Source organism: Xenopus laevis, chromosome 6L, assembly GCF_017654675.1.
Source record: "Xenopus laevis strain J_2021 chromosome 6L, Xenopus_laevis_v10.1, whole genome shotgun sequence".
In the NCBI taxonomy this organism is placed as follows: domain Eukaryota; kingdom Metazoa; phylum Chordata; class Amphibia; order Anura; family Pipidae; genus Xenopus; species Xenopus laevis.
Window position 1 is genome coordinate 124,236,742 of NC_054381.1, and position 21,305 is coordinate 124,258,046.

The 21,305-nt window shown below is 40.5% G+C and overlaps 1 protein-coding gene across 1 annotated transcript; it reads left to right on the forward strand.

The window, feature by feature from the left end:
- The first annotated feature begins 1,041 nt into the window (after positions 1-1,041).
- Positions 1,042-15,332, forward strand: ubxn2b.L (UBX domain protein 2B L homeolog). The gene is made up of 8 exons (NM_001095328.1): positions 1,042-1,211; positions 3,138-3,232; positions 4,190-4,322; positions 6,785-6,877; positions 9,361-9,470; positions 11,879-12,016; positions 12,662-12,823; positions 14,669-15,332. Exons 1-8 carry the CDS (start codon positions 1,053-1,055, stop codon positions 14,829-14,831), a joined length of 1,053 nt encoding a protein of 350 aa, NP_001088797.1. The 5' UTR covers positions 1,042-1,052; the 3' UTR covers positions 14,832-15,332.
- The last annotated feature ends 5,973 nt before the right edge of the window (positions 15,333-21,305 follow it).

The following is a 21,305-nucleotide window of genomic DNA, read 5'->3' on the forward strand; positions in this document are numbered from 1 at the left end:
TGCCGAAGGGAAGGAAGAAGAGCCAGATAAGACCAAAGAGCTGGAAGTTGGCGTCCATGAGCTGTGCCGTGTGGATTGGGCTATTTTAGAAAGTGTATTTTTTGTAAGAACACAAACCAATCGTGCATATCTCCACGAAAGGCCGAGCTCATACCCCACTGTCCAGGAGACTACCCAGCCTGCACTGCAGGGTTGTCAGGTCTAATTTTCAAAGTCAGCTACAAAACCAGCCCAAAACTAGCCAAGAGGCACTTCAAAAGTAGCCTAAAAATAGCACAATATGTGCAGTGGAAAATAAGTCTAAAAAAACAAGTGAAAATATGCATTTTTAAAATTTCCACTGATTTGCACATTTTTCCATGAAGCAAAATGGGACAGATTTAACAATCACCAGGGGTGTAACTACAGAGGGGGGCCCAGGAGGCATAGGGGCCCCATAAGGCCTAATACACACACAATTTCAATAAAAATTGGTAAAACAGGTTAAACTCTAGACATTCTGGTGGCCCTAAAATTGTCTGAAATTGAGGAAAGTCACCGGAAAATGCAAGAATGACAGGAGACTGGAGCACAGAGCCCAACATCTGGTAACTCCCGACTTCTACACAAGTCGGTCCCATTGCATGCTGGGTATTGTAGTCTTGCATTAAACTTGGCAGTAGGCAAATTGTTAAACAAAAACGACATTACCCAACATTCATTGGGAGATGCAGGCTTGGCATATTAGGGCAAGAAAAAACATTGGTTAGTTTCCAAAGTAAAAAACAGCCAAAGGCCCAAAAAGTAGCCCAAATCCACACCTTGGCTAGTATGTACTTTCAAAACCAGGCTGGGCTTTAAATTAGTAGCCCAATTCGGCTGGAAACCAGCCGACCTGGCAACCCTGCTGCACTGCAGCGCGCTCTCTTCCCAGACTCCCAGTTCATGTGTTGCTATGACAACGCCACAGCGCGCCTCCTGGTGACAGCCTGGTCTGGCTACAATGGAGTGACGTATCAGGCAGTGACGAGTGACGCACGGTGCGGGCACTTGCAGCAGATTCTGGATTAAAGATGGAGGAAAGAGAGAATTCCGAGGAAGGGGACGACGGTGCGGGCGAAGAAGAGGAGGAGGACCAAGGATCTGGCGAGGACGGAGGCGAGGTGGGGGCGGAGAGAGAGCAAGAGGCGGAACTAAAGGATTCGCTCAGGCCCTCAGTGCTGGACCTGCAGGTGTGTGTCTGGCAGTGGGCGTTGCTTTCTCCTCGTTTGTCTGTGTATCCGTGCCCAGAAGTGTACATAGGTACATACTTAGCGGTGCATACTTTTGCGCCTATAGTCTACGTGCAGCGGCGCTCCAGCAGGAATTGCACAGCTGCTAGTGTGACAGAGCGCACCATAGTCTGGGTTCAGCAGCCGCTTATAGACCACAGGGCATGTATTATACTCCTGTTCAGGAGCAGCCGGTGTGGGGCCAAGTATTTTCCTTCTGCCCCATATTTACTGTTGCCCTAGTGATTGAGCCTCTCTGTCTGATATGGTAAATATACCCCCATGCTGGTGCTCCCAGTGCCTTTATGCTGGTGCCAGCTGGTTCAACACGGCAACTGCTTGTGTACAGAGGCGTGGCAGAAACTACAAAGCCCAAAGTTGACTCACGAAGAGACTTCGGGCGACTTCAGGAAAACGAAGCGCCATGTGTGCTTTAGCGCAGACGACTTTTCATTATAGCGGACAGGATGACATGTGAAGGCAGTTTGTGTAGAAGAAGAAGAGGCGCCAGGCGACTAAATCTTCCCGAATCTGCACGTTTGTCACAACCCTAAGTTAACCATACTCTTCTAGATATGAAGTCCAGCCTATTGTTTGTTATTGTTATATCAAAGGAGAAGGAAAGCTGCTGAGGCATTTTACTGCCAATAGATTAGCTGCAATAGTGCAAGCTAGAATGCTATATTTATTCTGTAGAATGTTTTACCATACCTGAGTAAACAGCTCTAGAAACTCTTTGTTTGTTTAGGATAGCAGCTGCAGTATTAGCTTGGTGTGACATCAATTCCTGCCTGAGTCTGCCTGCTCACTTATAGCTCTGGGCTCAGATTACAGCAGAGAAGGGGGGAGGGAAGAGGAGCAAACTGAGCATGCTCATGCCCGGGGCAAGGAGGTTTAAGCTGAAGGCAGGAAGTCTGATACAGAAGCCCATGTGTACACAATAGAAGGAAAGAAATTCTGTGTATCTTTTGACAGAGGACTCAGAGCAGCACTTCATTGAGGGTTTTACTGGTGTATATGGGTGGACCTTTCTGATAAGGCTTACTTACCGTAGTTTTAACCTTTCCTTTAATGACCAATGCAGTACTGTGGCATTAAAAGGGGACTAAAAGCTCCCTGCACAGTTGCTCTGTGTAACTAGATATTACTGGGCTCCACAGCAAATTCATTTTAGGCCCCTCAACTAGGGTTGCAACTAGTGATGTGTGGGTCGGTCAGTTAGTTCCCGCCCGCAAACTAAGTATGCACTGCTTCCAGAGGCATCTATTTATAGATGCCCGCTGGCCCGTCCCCTCTGTGATATAAGAGAAAGGGCAGGTTGCATGGGTATAAAAGGGTAATCGGAGTGGTGGGTCAGGTGCAGGTCAACAATTTGTTGACCCACACATTACTAGTTGCCATCTGTCCCTCCCAAAAACCGGGCTGCCCAGGTGAAAAGTGCCTGTCCGGATTTTCAAATTAAGAAATCCAGACATGTCTTTTAAAAGAATTGGTGAACGACCCCCTGATATTATCTGCCCGCCCCTATTGACACTGGGCCCACCCCTTGCCCAGTCTCACTGCCAGCAAAAGGTGGCAACGCTACCCACCAAATATCCAGAGGTTGTCCTATTTTACCAATATATGTTGAAATTGCTCATTAATTGGGGGCTTCTGTACCTGGGCCCTTCTGCAGCTGCAGGTTCTGTTTCCTCTGTAGTTAGTTACCCCCTGCTAAACACATCAATCCAATTGTGCAAAAGTGAACTGTTCCGCTAAATCTAGTAATATTTGGCTGTTTCCAGGCTCCATGTTGATTGCCATTGTGGCAGGTTTATGGGTCAGGCTTAGTCCCCTTTTGAAGGCACATAACAGTGTCACCGCTGTATTTATTTATTTTAATTGCAGTTGGCACTGGCTCGACTGTGTGAGGATGAGTACCAAGATCAGCCATCAAAAATGCCTGTATTAGGGCTGCAAATTAAAGATCATCAATTTGAAAGGTAAATCTGCAAATTTATTCCCAACCATTCAAAATCCACACTATTTTCCTATCAGTCTATCAATCCATTCATCCATTTTTGTTACTTACATTACATTGCATTTAGTTTTCTTTGGTGTTTTCATTTCCAAGTGCTATGACTTAAAATCAGTTTATAAATGTTTTATGTTAAAGGAGAGCTAAAGCCTAAAAATGAATATGGGCAGCAATGCTGTATTTTATATACTGAACTTATTGTACAAGCCAAGAGGTTCAGGAGCCCTATAACCAGGGCCGGAACTAGGGTTAGGCAGAAGAGGCATGTGCGAGCGAGTGATCGTGTTTTTTTTTCAGAAGATCAGCAGAGGCCACCCCTTTAGACTTATAGAACTGAGCCTTCATTTGAAGCAATGTAGGTTGTTCACAGTGAGTGCAGTGAGGTTGTGGAATGCCTTGCTGAGTGATGCTGTGATGGCAGGAAATGCCAGTGTGTTTCTGGGGCATCTGGAAATCAAGTGCCATTGCACTTTTCTGTAGACCGGATCACTGGCCCAGGGTTTAAGGTTAATGAATATATTTTTATTGGCACCCCCAGTGAATAAAATTTCACCTGATCTTTAAATTCTAATGTACAATGCACCGTTACTTCCAAAAGTCCAAAAATATATACCACTCATTATGTCTCCAGCATTATGTCTCCACTTCCTGTACCATAAACTTTCTTTCCTCTCTGTGCTGTTCTACTACGTAACATACTTGCCATATTCTATGTCTGACTTTGCTTCGTCATGCTTTATTATGCATGTAATGCTCTGCTTGGTATTCCCCTGTACATCAGACTGGATGGTTATCATGATAATTGTGTGTACACTGCAGACTGTAAAAAGTGCAGTTGCATTGAGAATACCATCATTTCAGCACTTGCTGTAAAAATCCAGGTATACTATATAGATGACTAACTGCATTTAAATGTTTTAAGATCTTTTTCAGGTAATGGCAAAGTCCCTTCTCCAGGCAAAATTGTGAATGAACTTTTTAAAGAGGCAAAGGAGCATGGAGCTATCCCTATCGATGACACCAGCAAATCCTCTGGAGCTTTTTATAGAGCAAGGGTAACTTATCCTGTACATATATATTGTCTTTAGAGAGTATGTTGGGCTAAACCAGGGGTCACCAACCTTTTCTAAACTTGAGCCACATTCTAATGTAAAAACAGTTGGGGAGCAACACAAGCATGAACAAAGTCCCTGGGGGCCTGGGGATGCCAAATATGGGCAGTGATTGGCTGCTTGGTAGCCCCTGTCTGGACTAACAGCCAGTTGTTTCTTTTTGTTGCTTTTGTGTTTCCTTTACCAAAATCTCTCTATCCTCGGATCTACAGTCTGTTTTTCCAGACCGTCAAAAGAGGGATAACATTCCTGTAGAGAAAAGAGGAAGGTTCAGGGATGGTTTGTCCAATCTGCATTTTCCTTAAATTCAACTTTGAAGATCTGGGTCAAAGGGACGTTTTCTCAGTGGGAAAACTGTGTCAGATCCTGGGTTTCGCTTTTTATCAGACTGATTGGAGGGCAGTAGAGTGAAGGGGGTCTGGATCGGGGGTGGAGGGTGGGTTTAAATTTTAGTGAGATGAATTTCTCAAGGAAACAGTTGTACAAACAGGTGCTTGGCTCTTTTTATGTCTCTCCATTCAGCCCAAAAGATTGTCCTTTGAAATTGATGGGGGAATGCATTAAATTCATTAATGGGAAAAGACTCCTGGGAAAATGTGTGGATAATGCATGGTTGGCCTTGCAGGGGAAATTATTTGTTAGGGGGAATTTGAGTTATCTGAGCATGATTATTATATTTTGCCCCTGGGATTGTGGAGAGGAAGATACGGTAGATCACTTTTTGCTAGGATGTTCAGTCTCAAAGGCCCTTTATGAGCGTTGACGACTTTGGGAATTAAGAATCTCTGTAGAAACACTTACGAGGAAAGAGCCTATGGCATTGTGAGCAGAAACCATCCTCTGGATAAAGAGAACCTGTTCATTATTTTCTCAGTCATCGGATATTTTTTATGGATGAGGAGATGTGGTAAAACTTTGTGGAGGCAAGAGGGTTCCGTAGATTTGACGACCAAGAGAATTTTGAAAAAATTATATTTGATACGATTCAAAGAAATAAGTGTTAATAAAGGGAATAAAAGGCTGTGGAGGGGAGTGAATTTTGCATGGGTGAAATCTTTTGAAGTATTTCAAATATGTTCCTATGATTCCTTGATTTGATTTGTTGTGAAATTTTGAAGTTTGATTTTATTTATTGTTTTTTTTTTATTTTCTTAATAAAAATCCCCATCTGCACTGCCTACAGGAGGCTTTATTTGGTATTAGACCTGTTTTTTATGCAACATAAGCTTGCCTGCAAGCCAGGAATTGAAAATAAGCCCCTGCTTTGGGGCCACTGAAAGCAACATCCTAAGGGTTGGAGAGCAACATGTTGGTCATGAGCCACTGGTTGGGAATCACTGCTCTAAACCATATCTATATTTTATTGCATGCATTATCCGACGAAGGGCAACTGAGATAATTTATTATCTGATAGAATGTTATGAAACACTTCAAACCCTTCACATGTACAGCTTAGAAGAGAGATAGGCGATATCATATAAGCCTTCAGATATACAGGTATCATAAGAATTAAAGACAAGGCAACTTATGTTGCTATATTTTACAGTATCTTACATTTTACATTTGCGGCAAGGAACATTGGTGAGTAGTAGAGGATTTAACCCCAGTTAGTGATGACCTTTGATATGGAATAGGGTTACTTTTTAGTTGCCTTGTCTCTTAAAAGGGTTTAGGAGAGAAGCATATTCTGGTTGTGGAAAGTGGCTAGAACTGAAACAGCTTTAAGCTGTATTTAGTATAGGAATTCATGTTCTCAAATCCCTTTTGGCCCACTGAACTTCTGATACAGGCCTGCATAGCTGTTCACATAAAGTGAGAATTGGCTACTGCTACAGTATGTCCCATCCTCCTATCTTGCTTCAGAGTTCTTTTGTAGCCAAATATCAGGAAGCCTGATAACTGTATTGTTGTGCCTCCACTATAATAGCTACATTATACCCACTCCTTTTTCCATTAGTCTGGTGCTCAACGACACTCCATGCCTTCTTTTTACCTACATCCCCATATACAGGTGAAACATTGGCATGCAGTGTCACCAACATACATCCACAGATGCAGGTGAAAAGGTGTTGTCCAGCACCAAAATGATGAAAAAAGGACATGGAACATGTAGTTATTAATAGTGGGGGCAAAGGAAGATAGTGCTACATCTGCTACATGTGTATTTGCCATAAATGTATGTGAAAAAACCAACAGAAGAGTAAGAGCATAGAAATAAATGTATTCACATCATGTTATGACTTATTTCTTCTACTGCTTACTTGGAATAATTATTATCCATTAGTTTTCCATACATCAATATTTACATGCTCCTAATTTTATTAGCATCACTTATTTTGGTTATTACTGTTTCAGGGTTATCCTCAGCGGCAGTCAAACGCATCTATTATTCTTTTCTCAATTAGACATTTACAGGTAGAGGTTACAAGCTTGGTGATTCATCAAAAAGGGAATTCGAATACATGCAGGGTGAAGATCCATTCGAACAAGGGCAAGAGGTAAGCATCTGTAGTATTGATATCATTTAAATATATCTCCATATAACTTGTGATTTAGCTACTTCATAGTATATGCTGTGATACGTTACACAGTTTCTACTTCATCCATTCCTGTACGAGTCAACACAGCTTCTTTCCCATATTCCGTCCAAAGCCAAAATGCAGTGGACAGATGTGTTTACCTTTATTTTTGTCAACTTTTCATACTATAGAATTTAGGGGAAATAGGGATTTGATTTGAGTAAGGTACATATGTTAATACAACAGGAGCTTGTGGTCCTGAGCATGATAGGAAAATTACCTGAATAATATAATGGTCCTTATTTTATTGCCTCTGCAAATTTTATAGGGGTTATAGCTCACAAAAATCTATTTATGTACCCAGTGCTGGGCCAGGCTGGCTGGAAGCCCCATGCAAACTGATGGCTGGTCACTTCGGCCGCCAGTTTGCAACAATGCGCAACCAAGGACGCACATGCGCACAACACTTCGACTTAAGAGAGTGCACCCAATTTTCACTCAGGTAGCACTTGCCGGACTAGGGGTAGGCTGCATATGAGGTACATGCCTGGTGCCCCCTGAGCTTTACACCCTAGGCACGTCTCTTCTGCCTACCCCTTGTTCCGGTCCTGGATGTAACCCTTACTCAGAGTGCTCTTCTGAGCACTTTGGCAATTTACATAAGTATTCTATTTTTAGTGTTTTTACCAATTTTTAGCTTTTAAAGTCAGAGTGTCAGCATTCCTTGGGTTAACTAACTGTGCAGGTTGTAAGAAACCAATAAAAACAGAAAATGAATGAGTAAGTTTACATGAATTTTCCTTTAAAGGGTGTATAGCCCCCAAAAATGAACTAAAGTCTAAAAAGAACATGACTACATATCCTTTATTCTATATACTGAATTTACCAATATAGAACATATACTATATCAGTAATAGTTCATGTCTTAAAATTTGTCCAGAGCAGTTTGCCATCTTTTATCTTGGCCATCTTTCTTGGGTCAGCCATACTGCTCATGCTCAGTGTGCTTTGTGCAGCTGTAGTGGTGGCAAGCTTAGGCACTGTCAGCAATGTACAGACGGTTACATCTGTCATATCAGGAGCAGGAGTGGAGAAGCAGCAGGGGAGCAGATTTTCTGGGGTTTTCGGGTTTCTGTTCTGCAATGTAATATAAATTTGAATTAATTGCTTAATAAATTGTGTCATGAATTGTATGTGTACAGTATTGTGATTTGGCCCCGAATATCACTTAACTGACAGAGCATGTGCTGTAAATTAGAAAAGAAGATGGGTAGCTGCTGGGGGCATTTTCAGAGACACAGATCTTTTGTGCTAAGGCTAACACCAGACCAGACACATAGGTTGGATTTGGACACCTAAAGGAGTGAGTGTGTTTTAAGCAAACCAAGAAAAAGCCTGGTCTGGCATTAGCCTAAAAGGCTGTGGCGGCTTTGGGCTAGTACAGAATGCTTAAACATAAGACGTTGCATTTGTAGCCTAATTGTTTGTGTAATGGTAGCCTATAGCAGAAAGGCTGAATCACTGCTTGGGAAACAATGTTTGTTTCTCCATCTTTTCATTTGTCATTGCCCTAACAGAACAAATGCACATTTATAAACACTTAGCAGCTCAAAACATAAAAAATCGTTTTAACAAATATACAGTTTCAAGTTGGCTCTCAAATGTAACACTTTCACTGGAATGGGTTTTAAGAGTTACACATTCTCTGTATCTGCTATCTGTCATATGCGTCACTGATAACCCAGTCAAGGCTAATTGACCATTTCAAGGGTATAAGACTGTCACTTTGCCATTGAGTATTTCATGCTTTTTCATCTGCTGCCAGTGCTACCGAGTGTCCATGAACTTTGCCATTGGAACAGTGAAAGTCTAACAAAGCAAACAAGATGCGGGTGTGTGTGTGTGTTTTGTATCATATGCCTAAAAATAAAGGCATGTTAGAAATTTCAATAGGTATTTTTATTTACATTCAAATATTTACAAATTATGTACTGTTGATCTAGTGCTGTTAGGGTATGGACATACAGTCAGATTGAGGAGGTTAATCGCCTCTTCTTTGTGTCGACAATCTCCCTGGACTACCTTCCCGCTGGCTATAATAAAAAATCGCCAGCGGGATGGAACTCGCGGCACATCATTGTCGCCCGAAGTTGCTTCACAAGGGAAACTTCGGGGGACTTTGAAAAACGAAGTGATTCGAGTGCCATTTCGCCTGTGGTTTTCATTCTAGCTGGCGGAAAGGCAGGGGAAGGAAGTTCGGGGAGATTGTCCCCCCGAAGAAGAGGCGATTTGTCGCTGGGGCAACTGATCTCCCCGAATCTGCCCATGTACCCTTAGGTAGTATTGTTATTATTTGCAAAACATATTTATAGAGCACCAACATATTCTACAGTGCTGTACAGTAGATATACATCAAACATCTACATTAAATACAAAGATATGATGATGTTATACTTTTTCAGATACAAATTTTGCTGAAACTCTGGAGCAATGGTTTCAGTTTAGATGATGGAGAACTGAGGTCTTACTCAGATCCAATAAATGCAGAGTTTCTGGAATCAGTCAAGAAAGGGTAAGAAATTACATTTGTTATGGAAAACATGCTGTTTACCTTTTCCTCAAATGTTGAGTTAATCACTTTATTTAGCATAAGAGCCTTAATTATCTTCATATATATGTGTTTATAAATACACTATCTGGAGAAAAGTATCTGGTTAACTGCTTGCCCAGGATCTCAGTTAGAAAACCAGGTTGCTCCTCATTTTGCTACTTTAAAAGCCTGTTTTTTTCTGGGATGCTATCCAGTAGATGTTAAAATATTGTTGGTGGGGTTTGCTTCGTAAGATCATTAGTGAGGTTGGGCGCTGATGTTCAGGATCAAACATGCCTTCCTTGCAATAAAATGTTCCAATTCATCCCACAGGAGTTAAGTTGAGGTTGGGGCACTGTGTAGGCAAGTCAGGTAGTATTATTTACCAACACTGGGCAGAGCTGCACCTAGGTAGTAACTCATTGTAACCAATGAGGTATAAGCTTTTTCACCCAGAGTCATTTACCAATTCTGTTGAGACATGGCTTCACAAGTAGGGCCATGAAGACTATATAAAAAAGCGACTGGTCAGTGTGCTCAAATACTGGAGAAAAGTACCCCAGACCAGATTGTTAAAAGCGAACAATTTCAGGTACATGGGGGGTGCCTAAAGTGTTTTGAATGTTGTTGTCCTTTCATCATAAATTCATCCGACAAATTTAATAGAGCCTAAGCTATTCCCAAAAAGGGATCCATCTTTATGTCTATCATCTATCTATCTATCTATCTATCTATCTATCTATCTATACGTTGGTCTAGATATAGACTAAAGTAATGTGCAAATGGGAAAAACAAATAGTCAGTGCATTCCAGCACAATGCAGGGTTTGTGCAAACAAACTTGACATTCATTTGGAATAAGCATTTCTCTCTAGGTGCCTTCTTCAGGAAGAGAGAGTCAGATTATTTGAAAATATATGTATTTGTACATGAAGGGTACATATGTTAATATTGGACAGTCCTCTCTTTAAAGATTGACTGGCATAGATACAGTTGTAAAATAATATGTATTCCCATTTAAACCCAGAAGTGAGAACAGCCAGAGGATTGATTTTATATGATTTATGTGTAAGCTAAGGCACAGCTACATGTCTCTGCCAGCTACCGCCTCATGAATACAATGCTACCATATGCAGGCATTGGGAATGTGCAGGTTCATTCTGGTGCTCATCACAGGGTTCAATTTATGAAAAACATGGCAGTTTGCTTCTGTTTTTTGCCATTTGTTTTGTGCCTCACCAATCATAAATGTCTCTCTCTGCACTGCTGGCACAGAGATTAGGTCAGAATCCAATGGACTTATTGCACAATCACTCACTCAGAAGATGCTCCAAAGATCTAAATGCTGTTACATATTTCAAGCCATCCTAAAGTAATAGGGTTGTAAATTTGTGAAGACTTTGGTACAGATTCCAACACTGCTTGTCTGGCATATATTCACACTTTCACAGTTCTGAGTAACCCAATGACCCCATGTACATAGTGAATTTGATCTGGTTTTCTCATTTGGACAGTTAAATATGTTGTGATACACATAATCCTGGGGTAGGTAGACCAAAAATTATATAACCTCAAAGTATGTTACTTTATTCCAGTACAGCATAAACCGAATAGCCAGCCTACTACCTATGATATTCCTGTTTCAATAAATACATATAATACACAAAAGCCATGAATATCCTGTAAATTATATCCTTATAAACGGTGAGTTCTGATGTCATCAGTTATAAACGGTGAGTTCTGATGTCATTTCTGTCACATGACTCACAGGAACTTGTGTATTATAATAAATAAAGTACCCCCAGTTGCAAAATATGTGGATATTAGAAGTTACCTCGGAGTTTCCTGACCTGTATAAAAACACTCGGCCTTCGGCCTCGTGTTTTTATATGGTCATGAAACTCCTTGGTAACTTATAATATCCTTATATTTTACAAAAGGGGGTACTTTATTCACTATATTTACAATTTTAATTCATCCAGTAGGCAATTCACAAACAGACAGCAATTTGCAAGGGGAATTGAGTTGTGCAAATGCAGTGTTCTGGATCACAGTATGTGAAGTCCCTGGAATAGTTGCATCATACCTAGTTGACAGTCTGGTTGGCTGGGCAAAGATGCTATAGAGGGACACAGCCTCTATAAGTGTGCAAGGCTATATATAGTTCACCCAGAGGTATGCCAAAAGGTCTAAAAAAGCAATTCCTTCTTCATCCCAACATTTACAGTACATTTCTCACTGAATCTTAAAAAATGCAACATCCGCATCATTAGTTTTTTTTCTGCAGAATAATTAGCTGTAAGTGACAAATCTGTTTTAACAATAGCTCACTTGATGCATGTTTCATTTATAATATATTGTCAAAATATAATATCTGATGTCTCTGCTTAGAGAGATTCCAGTAGAGCTCCAACGACTGGTGCATGGCGGTCAGGTGAACTTGGATATGGAAGACCACCAGGACCAAGAATATATTAAGCCCAGGTTAAAATTTAAAGCATTCAGTGGAGAAGGAAAAAAACTTGGAAGGTATAGTTTTGTAATGGGTATTTTTCATTTTATATATATGATGTCTTGAGAACTGAAATGTTGACTTACACCATTATCGTTTTGAACATAAATTAAGTCCCATGAGTGCTTTGTTTTCTTCATGCTTATTTATATATATATGTGTGTATATATATATATATATATATATATATATATATATATATATATATATATATATATATATATATATATATATATTGCGACATATACACAGCCTTTCGCCAGACAAGCTTTATCTTTCCTTCTGCTGGATTTATAAACTGTAATGTCTGCCTTGTTGAGATTCCCAGTAGTTTCGACTTGTATCACAAATATTAACCCTTTCCTGAGAAAATCAGAAAAGTGTTTCAACTAATTAGCACAATTATCTGTATTATATTTATCCAGATTGGCCCACTTCTTTTCTATGAGATGTTTGAGTTTAGCAGCACTGAACTCTAACACCTGACAACATGCAATCGAAAATATTTGTAGTTGATGCCAAAGATGCAACACTTATCATACAGAAGTATACCTTATTTTTCATCACATTTTTTTGCTTTGATTCATTCTTGTTCCTGAATGTGTGTAAATTGTACAGTTAAATCTGATTTCAAGAATTGCTCAATTTTTGTATCTTTGCAGTGTTACTCCTGAAATTATCAGTACCCCATCATCACCTGAAGAGGAACACAAGAGATTTCTCAATGCAGAGGTTGATCTCGATGAACATGTACCAACAACCAAAATTCAGATTAGGCTAGCTGATGGTACTCGGTTAATACAAAGATTTAACCTTAGTCACAGGTAAGAGCAAATCCACAGATTGTATTTTTGCTATGTGCTCAGAGCATAGTAAGAAGTGGTCCCAAAAAGTTCAATAGCTGCAATTTATGAGCAGTGTAATAAATGCCTTTGCTGTGGTGTATTTAAGTATTTTTTAATGGGAAAATCCTGAAGGTTTCTTATTAGCTCAAATTTTATTACATTTAAAAAAAAAAAAAAAAAAAAAAAACCTTTCCTGATGTATTGATTTGAATAGGAAACTGGAATATGAATAGGAGAGGGTCTGAATAAAAAGATGAGTAATAATTTGTAGCCTTACAGAGCATTTGTTTTTTAGATGGGATCAGAGACCCCCATTTGAAAGCTGGATAGATTCAGAAGAAGAATGCAAATAATTCAAAAACTATAAAAAATAAAGTAATGAAGAGTAATTGAAAAGTAGCTTATAATTGGCTATTCTATAACATATTAAAAGTTAACTTTAAAGTGAACTATCCCTGTAAGTGAGAACAAGCATTCACATAAGACAACATAACCATTTTCAGCTGGCCATACACTATAAGATCTGCTCGTTTGCCGACATCACTAAATGAGCGGATCTTTCCTCAATATGCCCACCAAGGCAGGGCTATATTCCAAACGTTCGGCCCTAGGATTACAGCAAGGAGCAATGGGCGCTGACGGGTTGATCACCTGAAAAATGAAACCTTCCTGATCGATATCGTGGCCATATATCGATTGGGAAGATCCGTCAGAAGGCCCCATACATATGCAGATAAACTGCCGAATTGGTCTAAAGGAGCGATATAGACCGACAGCTTTAATCTGCCCCTGTATGGCCACCATTAGTAAACTCAGTGTCCAATGTATTTACTAAAAGTTATCTCTAAAAGCGAATAGCACAGGAGTAATTTTCTTGTTGACAGATAAGACTTGTGCTATTAAGAGGTAGCAATAAAAACATGCTGGAAAGCATATGGGTTATAGTCTAACTAAAATTACCCCATACTGAGCAATGAGCACTTAACAGATTAGGGGTTGCTAACAAATTAAAACTGTAAAAGAAAAATGTTTGCACATGTAGGACATTTTATAGTACAGGTATGTGAATGGTTATCTGGAAACCCCTTATCCAGAAAGCTCTGAATTATAGGGAGGCCATCTCCCATTTACTCCATTTTAATCAAAGCATTCAAATTTGTAAAAATTATTTCCTTTTTCTCTGTAATAATAAAACAGTACATTGTACTTGATCCCAACTAACATGGCATTGATCCTTATTAGAGGCAAAACAAACCTTTTGGGTTAAATTAACCTTTAGATAGACTTAAAGTACAGGGATTCAAATTATAGAAAGATCTCTTATCTGGAAAAGCCCCAGTCCTGAGCATTCTGGATAACAGGTCCCATACCTGTATAACATCTGTTAATGCATCTAATTTATTGGATCTTTGAAATTACATACAGTATATTATAATTGTATCCTAATCTATAAAAAAGCATGGAGTCCTTTATTTTTTATGTAAAGGGGGGTAGTTACCATTTGTGTTCCAATCTGCTTGCTATTCTTGATCACCATCATTTGTGTTCTAATCTTGCTGTAGGAGTGTATGTGTGTAGGGGTATTTGTTTGCTAATCAGTTCATAAAAGGGTTAGGGGGTAGAGTATTTTCAGTGGTATTGGTTTTGTCTTATAGCAAAAGCATATAGTGTAAGTAGTGAACTTTGGTTGAACTAAGAATAGATTATAAATATATAGGTGCTCATCACTAGCCAAGATAACTGCTGTTATGGGGGGAGAAAGGTCATTAGATATAGCTTAATGAACAAATGAATATTCAAACTGTATTATATTTCATTCCTTAGGATCATGGATGTGCGTCAGTTTATTATCCATGCCCGATCAGACTTTGCCCAATGTGATTTTGCTTTGTTGACTACATTTCCAAATGTAGAACTTACAGATGAAACCCAGACATTGGAAGAAGCTGATATTCTCAACACTGTGATTCTTCAAAGGCTAAAGTAGCCCTGATGATCTACAAACTGCAGCTCTCCAGTATATACCTGGATAGGACTCTGAGGCACTTAAGAAAAGTTCTTGTTTTTTATATAATTGAATCACTCTTCATTTTTACAACTACAACATAAAACCTGTGTTGTAAACCACATGCTGTTTTAACTGAATAATCATAAAAGTTTCATAGCCAGGATCTCAGATGTGTTTAGTTAGTACAACAAAACTACAGAACTATTTTTAGAGAAAAGTATTTATTTATTGCGCTGTCACTTGTACACTTCCTTTGTTAAAATTTTATTTTTGAAACTTTCATTTACAACTTCTCTTAACTTATAGAAGGTAAACCCATACTGTACCCCTATAGCATTTACAGCTTCTCTGTTGTGTATTTGTAACTGCTGGAAGTTTTCATTCTGTGTTAACATTTCTTCATTTGATAGTAATGGGAAGGGGTGATTCTGTCTCCTTTTCTCAAGTCTGTAATGGGAATAAAGTGACTTGCACTTTAAACATAGCACTGTTAATTCATCTTCTGAAGAAAAAACAGAGGATCTTATGGATAACTGGTTATATAAAAGTCCCATCTCTGGGCAGGTATTAGCTTCACCATGTGATTGAATCATCATTTGCATATCCCACAGCTCAGTATTAATTGCTCTAGTACGTTTATGTTAAATGGAAGATGCTAACTGTTGTCTATGCACAATGTATTGGTTGGTTCCTATATCTGATCTGCTGATGCACCGTGTTGGCCTGTGCATTAGAAATTAAAGTGGAGTCGCAGCTTAGTGACCAAGTACAGGCAAACTAATATTACATTTTTTTAGTACAGGAGAAGTTGTTTAAATATACAAGCCACAGAGGCCTGAAAAATGTTAGCAAATTTGCACATTTGGCCTACTGCAGGCAGAATCTTTCTGGGGCTTATATGTAGGGTCGACACCACAGCATTCCTTATCCACTTGAAGAATCATGGCTTAAAGGAAAATTATACCCCCAAGCAATTAGGTCTCTATAAAAATATATTGCATAAAATAGCTCAGGTGTAAACCCTTGCTTCATCTAAATAAATAATTTTAATAAAAATATACTTTTTTAGTAGTATGTGCCATTGGGTAATCCTAAGTAGAAAATTGCCATTTTAAGAATTAGAAAATTGCCATTTTAAGAATTAAGGGCTGCCCTCTGGCATCATACTATTCACATTGCACACATACATTACTTGAGCCAATCAATGGACAAAGTTCTGTCTTTTGCTCCCACGCTTCTTTTTGTCACCGTTAGAGCTGTAGTATTTCTGGGCAGGTTATCCTTGAGGCAGCACATTTGATAAAATGGTGGCTCAAGTTAAAATATGTAAAAGGGCAATATTTACTGATATCTATATTTCAGTTGGGTAAGTATTCATTCTGGGAGTATATTTTTCCTTTAAATTAAGTTAAACCCAAATTAAATGTAATCTTCTTGTAGAGTCTTGATATTTTTGTGTAACTTTTGGCAATATGTTTGCCCAGGTGCAGTAACCTTTAGCATTTAACAGTTGTGTCATGTTTGGAATCCCAAAACCCAGAACAGACGCCAGGATCCGGTGTTGGCTCACTCTTCTGCCTATAATAGTTGTCTTTCGCTTTGGGAGGAGCCCTCCATTACTCAGATGCTGCCGGATCTTAAAGTGAGAGAACCAGGGCAACAGTTCTGGGCAGGCAAGGGAACCATAACGTGCAACAGGAGGGATAGGGAATAGAGTAGTTGTAGAACAGGCCGGGGTCAAAACCAGATGATGCAGTACAGATTCAGGAACCAGAAGCATAATCAAGGACACAGGTCAAGGTCGAACCAATAAGTAATGCAGTAAAATTCTGGATCCAGAAGAATAGTCAATAACAGGCCAAGGCAAGGTCAGGGACAAGCAAGGGTCAAGAACTAGAAACCAGACAATGAGCGCACCCAGCAACTATCTCACAATAGACCATCATTGGGCAACGTAAATAGAAACATGATACCTTTAAATATTTTAAATTTGCACCAAGTGTGATGACATCACGTGCTCGCCCAGAAGAAAAGACACACCCGGAAGTGCCATAAGATGGAGAAGACTTGTGTTAAAACAAGCGCTTTCATATCCTCCATCTGTTATACCATGCGATAATACAATTTCACTATAAATTGTTCTGTTTTAGACACCACACGATATTATGTAAATATCCTATCAGCCCTTTTAATGAACTTAAAGCGATACTGTCATGGAAATCTTTTTTTTTTCAAAATGCATCAGTTAATAGTGCTGCTCCAGCAAAATTCTGCACTGAAATTTGTTTCTCAAAAGTTTTTTATATTTAACTTAAAATCTGACATGGGGCTAGACATATTATCAGTATGCCAGCTGCCCCCAGACATGTGACTTGTGCCTGGATAAACTTCAGTCACTCTTTACTGCTGTACTGCAAGTTGAAGTAATATCACACCCCCACCCAGCAGCCTAACATCAGAACAATGGGAAGGTAACCAGATAGCAGCTCCCTAACACAAGATAACAGCTGCCTGGTATATCCAAGAACAGTACTCAATAATAAAATCCAGGTCCCACTGCGACTCCTTCAGTTACATTGAGAAGGAGAAACAACCTGCCACAAAACAGTTCCATCCTAAAGTGCTGGCTCTTTCTGAAAGCACATGGCCAGGCAAAATGACTAGAGATGGCTGCCTACACACCAATATTATAACTAAAAGAAATTACACTTGCTGGCTTAGAAATGAAATTTAATATTGGATAGTGAATTATTTGTAGTGTAAACAGTTCAATTTAGAAATAAAAGAGACTTCAAAATCATGACTTCAATCCCTTTAAGGACTACATGTGTAATAATATGCACTGTATTTTGATTACCCGCCTGTCTTTCTTTTTCTGTGTATGCATATTTCTTTGTTAAAGCAATTAAAAAAAGGTGACCATTAAATGCTTGCAGACCAGTAGCAAACTTTGCTCCTTTTATTACGGGAATAACTGTAATATAGATATCAGTAAATATTGCCCTTTTACATCTCTTGCCTTGAGCCACCATTTTGTGATGATCTGTGTGCTGCCTCAGAGATCATCTGACCACAAATACTGCAGCACTAACTGTAACAGGAAAAAGTGTGAGAGTAAAAGAAAGGACGTTGTTCATTAATTGGCTCGTGACTTGACATGTATTGTTTGTTTGGTTTGCCTTGTGCATTGTGAATTGTATGATCGCAGGGGGTGAACCTAAGTACTTAAAATGGCAATTTTCTATTTAGGATTACCCAATGGCACATCCTACTAAAAAGTATATTTTTATTAAAAGTATGTATTGAAATGAAGCAGGGTTTTGCACATGAACTGTTGTATGCAATATATTTTATAGAGACATTGTTTGGGGGTATAGTTTTCCTTTAATCTTCCCTTCCCAACCTTTTTTCCTCCTTTTCTGATAACTGCATTATTTTTTCAGGGCAATATCCAATGTGGAAACAGCAACTTTTACTGCAAAACTGCACTAAAAAGGTTTGCACATCCCAAATGGTAAGCATGTGTGCATGATGCAAAGTGAAAAATATGATGGCTAATTGAAAGTTCTTGGTGTTGTTCATAAAAGATCTATTTCATTACTTGCTATTGCAAGTTGTTAAAGCGCCGAAAACGACTGTCATTAACAACATAATTAAATGGAAAGCTTTACAATGGCAATTGTAAAGATAAACTAGGTATCTCGTTCAGATAAAAGGGAATTCCCTATCTTCTTTATGAATACAGTTAACTTCAAGGTTGCTTATGTTTTACACCTTTGTCCTTTGACAATAATTAATTCTACGTTTTTTACCCTCATACAATCCAGAACTGTATTCTCTATAATTACAATGTGTAAAACATCTTCCAGCATGGTCGTGAGTAGGGATGTAGCGAACGTCGGAAAAAAAGTTCGCGAACATATTCGCGAACTTGCGCAAAAATGCGAGCGGTTCGCGAACGGTTCGCGAACCCCATAGACTTCAATGGGAAGGCGAACTTTAACATCTAGAAAAGACATTTCTGGCCAGAAAAATGATTTTAAAGTTGTTTAAAGGGTGCAACGACCTGGACAGTGGCATGCCAGAGGGGGATCAAGGGCAAAAATGTATCTGAAAAATCTGCCTGTGTGTGCTTGGAAGAGATAGTGTAGGGGGAGAGCTGTTAGTGATTTCAGGGACAGATGATAGTAAGCTTGCTGGCTAGTAATCTGCTTGATACTGCTCTGTATTGGAGGGACAGAAGTCTGCAGGGATTTGAGGGACATTTTAGCTTAGGTAGCTTTGCTGGCTAGTAATCTACTGTTCTCTTTAAACAACTGCCATACGTTGACCTTGTAGGCATTGTTTGCCCAGTTTTTTTGGACGCAGCCACTGAAGCACAGTTGCCAGAAAAAATATGCCATATAAATGCTGAAAATAGTAATTTTTCGCCATACGTTGACCTTGTAGACATTGTTTGCCCAGTTTTTTTGGACGCAGCCACTGAAGCACAGTTGCCAGAAAAATTATGCCATATAAATGCTAAAAATATAAATTTTTTTGGTTGCAGCCACTGAAGCACAGAGGTTCATGGCAAATTGTGACAGCTCTGGCCACAGATCAAGCCTGCGCACCCAGTAGTCCAGGGGTTCATCGCTCCTCAGAGTGTCGATATCTGCAGTTAATGCCAGGTAGTCCGCTACCTGCCGGTCGAGGCGTTCTTTGAGGGTGGATCCAGAAGGGTTGTGGCACTGCCTTGGACAGAAAAACATTTGCATGTCTGACGTTACAGACTGGCCAAAGGGCTTTGTCCTTGCAGGTGTGCTCGTGGCAGGATTACTGGCACCTCTGCCCCTGGAATGTTGATGAGTTCCTGAAGTGACATCACCCTTAAAAGCATTGTACAACATGTTTTGCAGGCTGGTTTGTAAATGCCGCATCTTTTCGGACTTGTGGTATGTTGGTAACATTTCTGACACTTTATGCTTGTACCGAGGGTCTAGTAGCGTTGCGACCCAGTACAGGTCCTTCTCCTTAAGCCTCTTGATACGGGGGTCCTTCAACAGGCATGACAGCATGAAAGACCCCATTCTCACAAGGTTGGATGCAGAGCTATCCATCTCCGCTTCCTCATTATCAAGGACTGCATCATCCACGGTCTCCTCCCCCCAGCCACGTACAAGACCAGGGGTCCCCAAAAGGTCACCACTAGCCCCCTGGGAAGCCTGCTCCTGTTGGTCCTCCTCCTCCTCCTCCACAAAGCCACCTTCCTCCTCTGACTCCACTTCTGGCACCTCTCCCTGCGTTGCAGCAGGTGCCTGGGTTCGTTCTGGTGATTCCGACCAGAAATCGTGCGCTTCCAGCTCCTCGTCACGCTGGTCTACAGCCTCATCTGTCACTCGTCGCACGGCACGCTCCAGGAAGAAAGCGAAGGGTATTAGGTCGCTGATGGTGCCTTCGGTGCGACTGACCATATTTGTCACCTCTTCAAAAGGTCGCATGAGCCTGCAGGCATCGCGCATAAGCACCCAGTAACGGGGGAAAAAAATCCCCAGCTGTGCAGATCCAGTCCTACCACCCAGTTCAAAAAGGTACTCGTTGACGGCCCTTTGTTGTTGCAGCAGACGTTCCAACATAAGGAGCGTTGAATTCCAGCGAGTCTGGCTGTCAGAAATCAAACGCCTGACTGGCATGTTGTAGCGCTGCTGAATGTCAGCAAGGCGTGCCATGGCTGTGTAGGAACGTCTGAAATGGGCCGACACCTTTCTGGACTGGGTGAGAACGTCCTGGAATCCTGGGTACTTGGAGACAAAACGTTGGACTATTAAATTTAACACATGTGCCATGCAGGGCACATGTGTTAAATTGCCTAGTCTCAACGCTGCCAACAGATTGCTTCCATTGTCACACACCACTTTTCCGATCTGCAGTTGGTGTGGGGTCAGCCACCGATCGGCCTGTGACTGCAGAGATGACAGGAGTACAGATCCGGTATGGTTTTTGCTTTCCAGGCACGTCATCCCCAAGACAGCGTGACAACGGCGTACCTGGCACGTCGAATAGCCTAGGGGGAGCTGGGGGTGCACAGGTGTGGAGGAGGAGAAGGAGGACCCAGCAGCAGAGTAAGAAGAAGAAGAAGACGAGGTAGAGAGCGATGGAGGAGTAGAGGTGGTGGCAGAACCGCGTGCAATCCGTGGTGGTGACACCAACTCCACTGTTGTTGTTGAGCTACCCATTCCCTGCTTCCCAGCCATTACCAAGTTCACCCAGTGGGCAGTGTAGGTGACATACCTGCCCTGACCATGCTTGGAGGACCATGCGTCAGTAGTCATATGGACCTTTGGCCCAACACTAAGTGACAGAGATGCGGTAACTTGGCTCTGCACATGTTGGTACAGGTGTGGTATTCCCTTTTTAGAAAAAAAATTGCGGCTGGGTACCTTCCACTGCGGTGTCCCAATTGCTACAAATTTG

Bases quoted from the DNA above. Each gene is read 5' to 3' on its own strand.
- ubxn2b.L (NM_001095328.1), top strand. From the start codon at position 1,053: ATGGAGGAAAGAGAGAATTCCGAGGAAGGGGACGACGGTGCGGGCGAA. The intron at 3,233-4,189 runs GTAAATCTGCAA...AAATGTTTTAAG, and splicing joins AAAGATCATCAATTTGAAAG to ATCTTTTTCAGGTAATGGCA. The intron at 9,471-11,878 runs GTAAGAAATTAC...GTCTCTGCTTAG, and splicing joins CTGGAATCAGTCAAGAAAGG to AGAGATTCCAGTAGAGCTCC.